This window comes from Garra rufa, chromosome 4, assembly GCF_049309525.1.
Source record: "Garra rufa chromosome 4, GarRuf1.0, whole genome shotgun sequence".
Lineage (NCBI taxonomy): Eukaryota > Metazoa > Chordata > Actinopteri > Cypriniformes > Cyprinidae > Garra > Garra rufa.
The window spans coordinates 18,678,398-18,687,892 of record NC_133364.1 but is presented as its reverse complement, the minus strand read 5'-3'; the positions used below and the strand labels follow the sequence as shown (position 1 = coordinate 18,687,892).

General features: G+C 39.1%; 1 protein-coding gene across 1 annotated transcript in view; it reads left to right on the top strand.

Annotated features, from left to right (window-relative positions):
- Positions 1-8,392, top strand: part of sox5 (SRY-box transcription factor 5) — an 83,854-nt gene extending 75,462 nt beyond the window's left edge. The window contains exons 13-14 of the mRNA XM_073837768.1: positions 1,223-1,439; positions 3,989-8,392. Of these exons, the coding sequence (XP_073693869.1) occupies positions 1,223-1,439; positions 3,989-4,283 (512 nt within the window). The 3' untranslated portion in view covers positions 4,284-8,392. The remainder of the gene's footprint in view (positions 1-1,222; positions 1,440-3,988) is intronic.
- The last annotated feature ends 1,103 nt before the right edge of the window (positions 8,393-9,495 follow it).

Here is a 9,495-nt window from a genome sequence, read left to right as displayed (position 1 = left end):
CCTCTCCCGCACTGCATTGTGTAACCACCGCCTAATGAATCGCTCTAGAGGGCCGACTCCAACAATGATGATATAATTCATTATGCATTAAACCAGCTCTCCAGTCTGTCTGACATTTTCTCCAGACCTCTGGGATTGTGTTTGACATTTTAAAGAGCTCCTAAGCGTTTTATAACGCTGGAAAATCTGGTTTTAATAAGGCCCCGCTCTCTCAATTGTTAACAGAAGGAGTTTCCCCTTTCCAGTGCTGGGTGCATGTCAGGGCCAGTGGTGACAGCTTTTTCCCATTAAACATACAGTAGGACTGTGTAAATTCAACACAGGCTCACATATACACACCCTGAACACACATTCGCCGGAGTTTTTGGGATCGCGGAGTGTGTACACCTTTGTGTATCTGTTCACACCTCTCTGCTAATGAGAAATAAGAGACACAGTATGCCTGTTGAGCTCTGATAATTAGATGGAGTGTGTTAGTGGCCCACTTAACCCACTGTCACCTGGAATAATGTCGCACATCACCAGTGCATGTGTGCGTGTGTTTTGGAGGGCAGAGAGCACACTCTATTCTTCTCTGTTTGACATCAGCTCCACTCAAAGGTACTCATTAGACCAAACAAAAACCCTCTCTTAGTGCAAAGTGCCAGTTCTGAGGCTAACGATAGGCAGTTAAAAGCCGTACTGCGCAAGTAAGAGTGTGCAAAATTGCATATTTTAAAAATCGGACAGTTGCCTGAATGATTACGTCTAATCTGACTTAAAGAAGTATTATTAGTCTGGGTTCAAGTTCATCCGACCCGATCTGGCGCGTTGTTCCAAATGTGACCCTGGACCACAAAACCAGTCATAAGGGTACAATATTTGGAAATCTAAATATTGAGAAAATCACCTTTAAAGTTGTCCAGTTCTTAGCTATGCATATTACTAATCAAAAATTAAGTTTTTATATATTTACGGTAGGAAATTTACAAAGTATCTTAATGGAACATGATTTACTTAATATCCTAATGATTGTTGGCATAAAAGAAAATCGACAATTTTGCCCCATACAATGTATTTTTGGCTATTGCTACACATATACCCGTGCTACTTATGACTGGTTTTGTGATCCAGGGTTGCAAATGTTTATGACTGTAGCAGCTATGCCTGTCATTCTGTCTGAATCACAAGTGTGCATGCCTGAGGTGTGAGTTTGTTCTCTAAAGCCTTGTTGTTCTTGCAGGTTCTCGTTGGAAGGCCATGACCAACCTGGAAAAGCAGCCATACTATGAAGAACAGGCCCGTCTTAGTAAGCAGCACCTAGAGAAATACCCGGACTACAAATACAAACCACGGCCCAAACGCACCTGCCTAGTGGACGGAAAGAAACTGCGCATAGGTGAATATAAGGCCATCATGCGCAACCGCAGACAGGAAATGCGCCAGTACTTCACCGTAGGGTACGTTTCATGGTAACACCTTCCAGTAATGTATTCTTTTAAAGTCAACGTCAAATTGATCCTGTTGGATTTCGTAATACACATTCCTTTTCTGACTGTGAAAGATCACTGAAAAGAGAAAAGCTATTCCAAAAGAACAATTCGATCCGCCTTTGACATCAACAAGCCCTCTAATTTTAATCTAGTTTCCGATAGATAAAACCAAGAACCTGGCTCACCTTTTTTTTTTTTTTGGTCGAATATCTACTTTCGCTAAGTAAGGAGTCACATTGTGTAAGTAATATGGGTTATGAGTGCCACTTCAGATTAACTTTTAGTTTTGCCAGCATTTTCAACACAAAGTTATATCCAAGTATTATGTATTGTACCAATCATTTGACTAGCAAACGAATCGAATTTAAATCGAATTTAATGTTTTGCCACGATTTGATTTTTTAGAAATCGAGGTCATGATTTTGAATAGAAATAATAGTAAACGTTAGAATTAGACACTTTGGGAATATGCCAATGATAACAGTAAAGAGTAAAGAACGATCCAACACAGAGAATACGCTTTTGTGTTGACAAAGATGCAACACGGGCAGTGGAAACGGAAAAACATGCAAGAAAATGCGCATGAAGTTGAGCACCGCATTTTTAGAATGCCATTTTATGCATGACACGCTGCAAGATATGCGAGTGCAACAGTCAAACGCATTCATGTTTACATAGAAAAAACTATTGAAAAGCAGTGCAATTGAATAAATAACCTGTGAAAAACTACTACTATTCATTGTTTTCATAGCACATTTATAGGTAAAAATAGTCTATTGGTGTTCTTCAGTCATTTGGAAGTTGAAGAAGTATTATTTCTACATATAATATGTATAAGACAAGTTTGCACAAGATGTAGTTGTAGTTTTCGGCAAAGACATTTAACAAGTGCTTAACGTTTAAATCATGTTGACAACTTCATGTGTGGTGCACTTGGAATAGACTTTTCTTTAACTAGAGTAGTGTTTCTCAACCCTGGTCCTAGGCGCCCCCCAAACACTGCACATTTTGTGTGTCTCCCTAATCAAGCACACCTGATTGCACTCATCAGCTCATTAGAAAACATCTCCAGGACCTGAAATGGGTGTGTCAGATAAGGAAGACATACAAAATGTGCAGTTTTGGGGAGCGCCCAGGACCAGGGTTGAGAAACACTGAACTAGAGGGTTAATAAGAAAAAAAATGTAATCTTGTTGTAGTTACATTTATAAGTTGATTAGTTAAAAATCGTTAAAAAAAAAAACAAAAAAAAAAACAATGTAATTTTTTTTTTTGCCATATTGCCCAGCCTTAAAAAAATTGATTTCTCGATTTTAATCAATTCTCATTTTTACAAAACAAGATCGATTCTTAAATCCCGAGAATCGATTAGTCTAGCCTGTTTTCAGTTAATGAACGGAACATTGTAGCACCGCCTCCCATAATAAATCGCAATAAGCTTTGTTACTTTTGATATTAAAAAAAATGTCTGATTTCAAGTTTGGTCCATTTTAACACTATATTTAAACAATAAATACCGTTTTGGCGCTATTTAATGTGGCGTGACAGATAGCGATGCAGGAGTGCGAAACGCATGTAAACTGATCACCTCCTCCCCTTTAATACCAGTTACAGCACAAAATAAACATCTGAAGCTATGTTAAAAGAAAGAGTACAGCTTACTGAAATTTGTATCCTGTCTCATGTAATCACTTAATCAGTGTTTCAACCGCAGAAAGATGTCAATGTAACAGCTTGTAAAACTAGAGAAATGAACTCTAGAGAGGAGAATTTGCTAAATATATGCACTATATAATATATTCATTATAATTTGTACTGTTCTTCAATGTTTACGTTTGACTAAATCTGTAAAGGCAAATCTGGGGCAGCCGTGGCCTAATGGTTAGAGAGTCGGACTTGTAACCCAAAAGTTTATAACTTGTAACCCAAAGGTTGCGGGTTCGAGTCTCAGGTCCGGCAGGGATTGTAGGTGGGGGGAGTGAATAACCAGCACTCTCTCCACTCTCAATACCACGACTGAGGTGAGTCCCTTGAGCAAGGCACCGAACCCCCAACTGCTCCCCGAGCGCCTGCTCCGGGTGTGTGTTCACTACTGTGTGTGTGCACTTGGATGGGTTAAATGCAGAGCACAAATTCCTAGTATGGGTCACCATACTTGGCCTCACGTCACCCCTTTCCTTTCCTAAAGTTTGACAGGTATGACGGCCACTATTTAAATGTTTATATTTCAAAAATCTAATTAGAAAAGAAATAAAATTATGTAGTTGTAACTTCATCATAAAAACTTTGTTGAGTGTAACTGAAGTGTTTGTATACAAATCAACTAATTTTAACCTTCAATATTATAGTAATTTAGTACCAACTGACTCTCATGTAGGCTACAGTATCGAATTGTGAAACTTGTGTCAAAACCCAGCCCTACAAGCAGCCCAAGTTGCCTGTTAAGTGAAAACAACAATCTGACGAATGTTTTCACCCAGCCCCTGCTAACAGATTGTGTGTTTGTTGTATAACAGGCAGCAGGCCCAGTTACCCTTGTCCTCAGCGGGCGTTGTGTACCCAGGCGCGCTCTCTATGGCAGGAATGCCCTCCCCACAGATGCCCTCCGAGCACTCAAGCATGTCCAGTAGCCCCGAACCAGTCCCACCCACCAACCAGCCCTCCTACCTCACACACAAAGGGGAGGAGCCTCGAGTAAAGGAGGAGGATCTCCGGATGGACGACGGCAACGGCGACGTCTACGATGACTTCGACTACGAAGACGACGACGGGGACTACGGCAGCGACAGCGAGAATCACATCACTCAGTAAACCTGCCGATCACAGCCATCTCACCAGTCACCTGGCATCTCACGCAAGCAAACTTCATCCCGCTCCCCGTACACCGTCCAATCAGGACTCCTCCAAGAGCCAAACCCGATATCCACAGCAAAGCACAGGACCTGTCAAAGTCAATCAAAGTGACTGTTACATGAAAAGGAGGGTCTTGCAAAGGAAGTGCAACACTTGCCTCGACTCCCGCCGAGCGAACGTGCCGCGGCAAGTTCATATTGAATCACGAGTAAGCTACGACGACATAGGAAAAAAGACCCTTGTTACCGAGACATTTATTACCAAGGACCTGTCAGTCGACCCGTCATAGACACTTTAAAACGGTGGACCTGTTTGTTTCTAAAGAGACACTTTTAAACAGCTTTTTTTCTTGGTTCTATAATATTCTCACTCAGGTACACAGTGCCAACAAGTGGCTTGTGAATGTGATTTTGTTGTTTTTGTGCTACAGTTTTAATAGAGAAAAAAGACGTTTATTTTCCTCTTCACCGTAAAGCACCTGACAGGAGTAAAACGACAAACATTTCCTATTTTTGGTTCTCTTCGGCGTGCTACAAGCTGAATCTCTTTCAATCATCCTCACGCCCATGTCCTCTCACTCAAAGATGTCTTTTCCATTGGACGGAAGGGAGGATTCCCGTCCCTTCACTCAGGAGTTCAGACACCGCTGGATGACAGACAATCCCTCCTTCCTCGCATCTTTTCCTCTTGACACGCTTTTACCGTTCCTTTCTCCTCCTCTTCTGTGGGAACTTTGGATGTTGACGTCTCTCTCAGGTGTGGAGACAAACTTTACGAGATAGCACAAACTTTGTGTTTGGTGAACAGCTGACATGGCGATGGTCATCGTGGAGAGCGAAGCCTCGAGCAGAATTATTGTACGCGTGCACATTTCTTTATGTTTGTGTGTGAACGAATGCGCCTTTTGCTAGGTTTTAAGTTAATTTTTATTACATGTCGACGGTTGATGTGCTGGTCATGTGAACAGTTACGAAAGGAAAAACATTAATATTCAATACGTACGATTCATGCTAGCAGCCAGATCTGCGTTTGGAAGCCAAACGTTTAATAATAACACTGCGATTATCATTTCATTCATTTGTTTTGTTTTTTCCCCCTTCCTTCTTCCGTTTTTGTCATCGCTGGTTGCAGGGAACACTGCACCTCATCCTGAAAGGAAAAGAGGAGACGCGTAGAGAAAAGCTCTCTAGAGAAGAGTCTGTGCTTGAATGGCGTATTGAAGGAGGAGAATAGAGTTCCCACAAGCCTCAGCACTCTGTTTTTCAAAGGACAGCTCTGACAGAAACCAGGGATCTCCGTACAAGACAAGCACGAGTGTGCGTTTCAATCAGCGCCCCTTAATATATCTCACATCTCTACTCCTCCGCAGGGGTTTGTGTTCTGTCTCTCTCTCCTCTTTATTTCCCACCCTTGTTTTTTTTCTTCCATCTATCACTCGGTTTATCAGCGCAGAGGAGTCTCTGAGCCATGCCATCAGTCATCCGCTCTCTGTGTGGCTCTGACTGACCCACTCCATCTTACTGCACCTGTGTGGCTGCTCTTGGCACGCCAACGGCGTTTGATTGACGGCTGCCCTAACTGTAACTACTCTGCCAGGCTCTCTCTGGCCTGGTGTGGGCATAAGCGGGCAGCTGGATGAGAGAGAGACAGACAAGCTGTTAGGTGAACAGCAGCCAGACTCCAGCCATTCATATCTGTTTTACATCTACCCATATCAAATTAGATATTTTCTGGCCTACTTGAGATTTTTACTTGTTTTGACGAAAAATGTTAAAGGTACTCTGACGCCTGTAGCGCTAGCAAAGTGATGACCGATCGCGTTTTGCATTTGCGTGTTCGTCTTTGTCTAGTTTATTTGGTTCGATGAGGTCCGGTCCCGTCTGTTGTTTGTATTTGTGTTTTGCCTCCATGTCAACGTCACTCTGCTGTCGAGGTTGGGAGGAGCCGTTTCAGACTCTGCATGTCAATGTTTTAGTTTGTATTTGCAAATACTGTATTTTATTTTCATTAAAACTGCCTCTAGTGTAATAATATTATTAACAATAATTATAAGAATAGGCAGCATTTCCTAAGTTTAGTAAGTTATGTACAGTATAATTTATTATTTTCCTCCAGTTGGATTTTTTTTTTCTTTTTTTATGATTGTATGGAAACTGCGCTTGATAAAGCATTATATTTAGCTGGGTAGGTATTTAGATTTAATTATTATGTTCGATATTCTTCTTCTTCTTTTTTTTTTTGTTCGTTTTTATGTTGAATTAATCCTGTTCTGACGCTGGTAAAAAAAAATCTCTGAGAAAGTGGTCACGGTGAACTGCTGATATGAAGGAAAAGAGACATTTCTCTTTTTTTCATTTTCTTTTTCTCCTCCGTGCATCGTTCATGAACTCCAAACACATTTCTTAAAGCACTAGGACTCTGGACACTCGGAGACGAACATAAGAAGAACATGATATTTTTATTTGTAATGGTTTATGTATAATGTGAAGTTTCCTATCTGTTAATTCTCCTTTTTCTTTTACTGAAGATAAAGAAAACAGCTCTATTATACCCCAATTGTTATTGAACAGAAAGAGCGTGGATCTTGTTTACTGATATTTGTCATCCTCTCTCTTACGTTTCATTGGAACCTCACTGGTTTAGACGAACGCATTTGTGTCAAATTAGAGTAGAGTTCACCACAAAAATTAAATTTTGACTTACTTTTTTCTGTAGAACATCAATGGAGATGTTTAGCAGATGGTCCAAGCTGATCTCTTCAATATAGTAAGAGTGGATGGGGACCAGCGGTTCTGAAAAGGAAAAATGCATCATAAAAGATATATTCCTGGACCACAAAACCGGTCTTAAGTAGCATGGGTATATTTGTGGGTCAAAATTATCGATTTTTCTTTTATGACAAAAATCATTAGGGTATCAAGAAAGGATCATGGTCCATGAAGATATTTTGTAAATTTCATATCATAAATATATCAAAACTTAATTTTTGATTAGTAATATGCATAGCTAAGAACTTCATTTGAACAACTTTAAAGGCGATTTCCTCAATATATTGATTTTTTTGCACCCTCAGATTCCAGATTTTCATATTTTCAAATATTGTCCTATCCTAACAAACCATACATCAATGAAAAGCGTATTTATTCAGCTTTCAGTTGACTTATAAATCTTAATTTCAAAAAATTGACCCTTATGACTGGTTTTGTGGCCTAGGGTCACATATGACAGCTTTGTGAAAGAAACAGACTGAAATGAAAGTCATTATTCACTGTGGTCACCATTTACTTTGAGCAGCTTGGACATTCAGCTAAACATCTTTTGTGCATCAGCAGGTTGGCGGCAGGTAAACTATTCCTCTCTGCATTGATCAAACTGTCTGATTCCAGTGAAGCTCCACTGAATGGCCATATTAGATGTTTTTATCTCCAGAATTGTTTTAGCTCCACACACTGTCTCCCTCTGTCAATCAAGCTGACAGTAGTGACATCACAATCACACCTTGTCAGCTAACGAAAGTCACAATCACCGAATAGCCACCATCTGATGTGACCATGCTTTCACACGTAGTAATTCCCCACAATCATATCAATCGATAGGGACACATATGCTGGCTCGTTGAACATACAAGGTCGGGTTCTGTTAAGTAACCTCATGGTCTTTAGTACACATACCCTGATGATGATGGCCTGTATTACGAACAATAATTGATAAGACAATCAAAGTCATGTGTGGAGCTCAAAACAATGTTAAATGACATCAAACAAAAAGTACTTAGAAACTTATCTTACCATCTCAACTTGAAAACCGAGAAAGATAATTATGTAAATATAGCATAGAGTTATAGATTTATATTTTGTTCATAACACAGTGTAATATAAGTTGTATATTTCTTTCTCTCTTTTATTGATGTTATTCATGCCACAATAAAAGCAAGAGTTACTGTACTCTTATGGAAAAAAGGAAAAAAAAAAAAGGCAAGCCGTGGGTTACCACCATCTGTTCTAAGTTGACGTTTTTCAGTATTACTGCCAGTCAAGGCTCAAATAAAAACAGCAACGTGTTCTGTATCTCTACTGTGTGTCTGTGGCTCCTTTTTCTGCCCTAGTGCAACTCCATAATTAAACTCTAGCAGGACAGAACTGCCAAAAATCACCACACTGCACACTAAATACTATCTGTCTACTCTTACATGCCAACGCATGAAGCAATCGCAGAATTTTTAGGCCAAACAAAGGGAATTCCCAAAGCTGGACGTCATTGTTTGTGTGTGGAATGACGTACGTCTTTCTGAACAGTAGGACACCTGCTGAGGCTACAAATATTTGGACAAGAATGTTCATGAATTAAGCAGTATTGTTAACAAATCTTAAAGGTTCATCTTGAATGCTCCCTCTCAAGTAGGTGGTCGAAGATGTTTAGCGTTTGAAAGTACTTTCATACCAGACTTTCTGAACTACACATTTCAATTAGAAATAATATTTGTGAAATAAATCAAAAAATCGCCCAGTGTTATCATACAATTACAGCACCCAAAGCAATAAAAATACCACTTTTATGTGCACACAGAGTATGTCTGGATTAGATTTTAGTCAAAATAATGAGGCTTTAGTGCTGCCCTCAAAAGAGCATGACAGTAGGATTATGGAAGTAATTACATTTTAAAATATATTCACATAAAAAAAAAAAAATGCAGTTGTTTATTCCTGCGATGCAAAGCTGATTTTTAGCATCATTACTCCAGTCTTCAAATACCTTTGATAATAAAATAGAAATCTTTTCTAACAATATACACTACCGTTCAAAAGTTTGGGGTCTGTACATTTTTAAATCCTTCTTTTTTTTTTAAGAAATTAATACTTTTATTTACCAAGGATTTGTTAAATTGATAAAACGTGATAGTAAAGATTATATTGTTAGAAAAGATTTCTATTTTTAAAAAATGCTGTTCTTTTTTACTTTTCATTCATCAAAGAATCCTGAAAAAACAATCATAGGTTCCAAAGAAAAAATATTAAGCAGCACAACTGTTTCCAACATGATAATAAAAGTAATAAATCAGCATATTAGAATGATTTCTGAAGGAAATGTGACACTGAAGACTGAAGTAATGGCTGATGAAAATTCAGCTTTGCATCACAGGAATAAATTATATTTAAAAATATATTAAAAT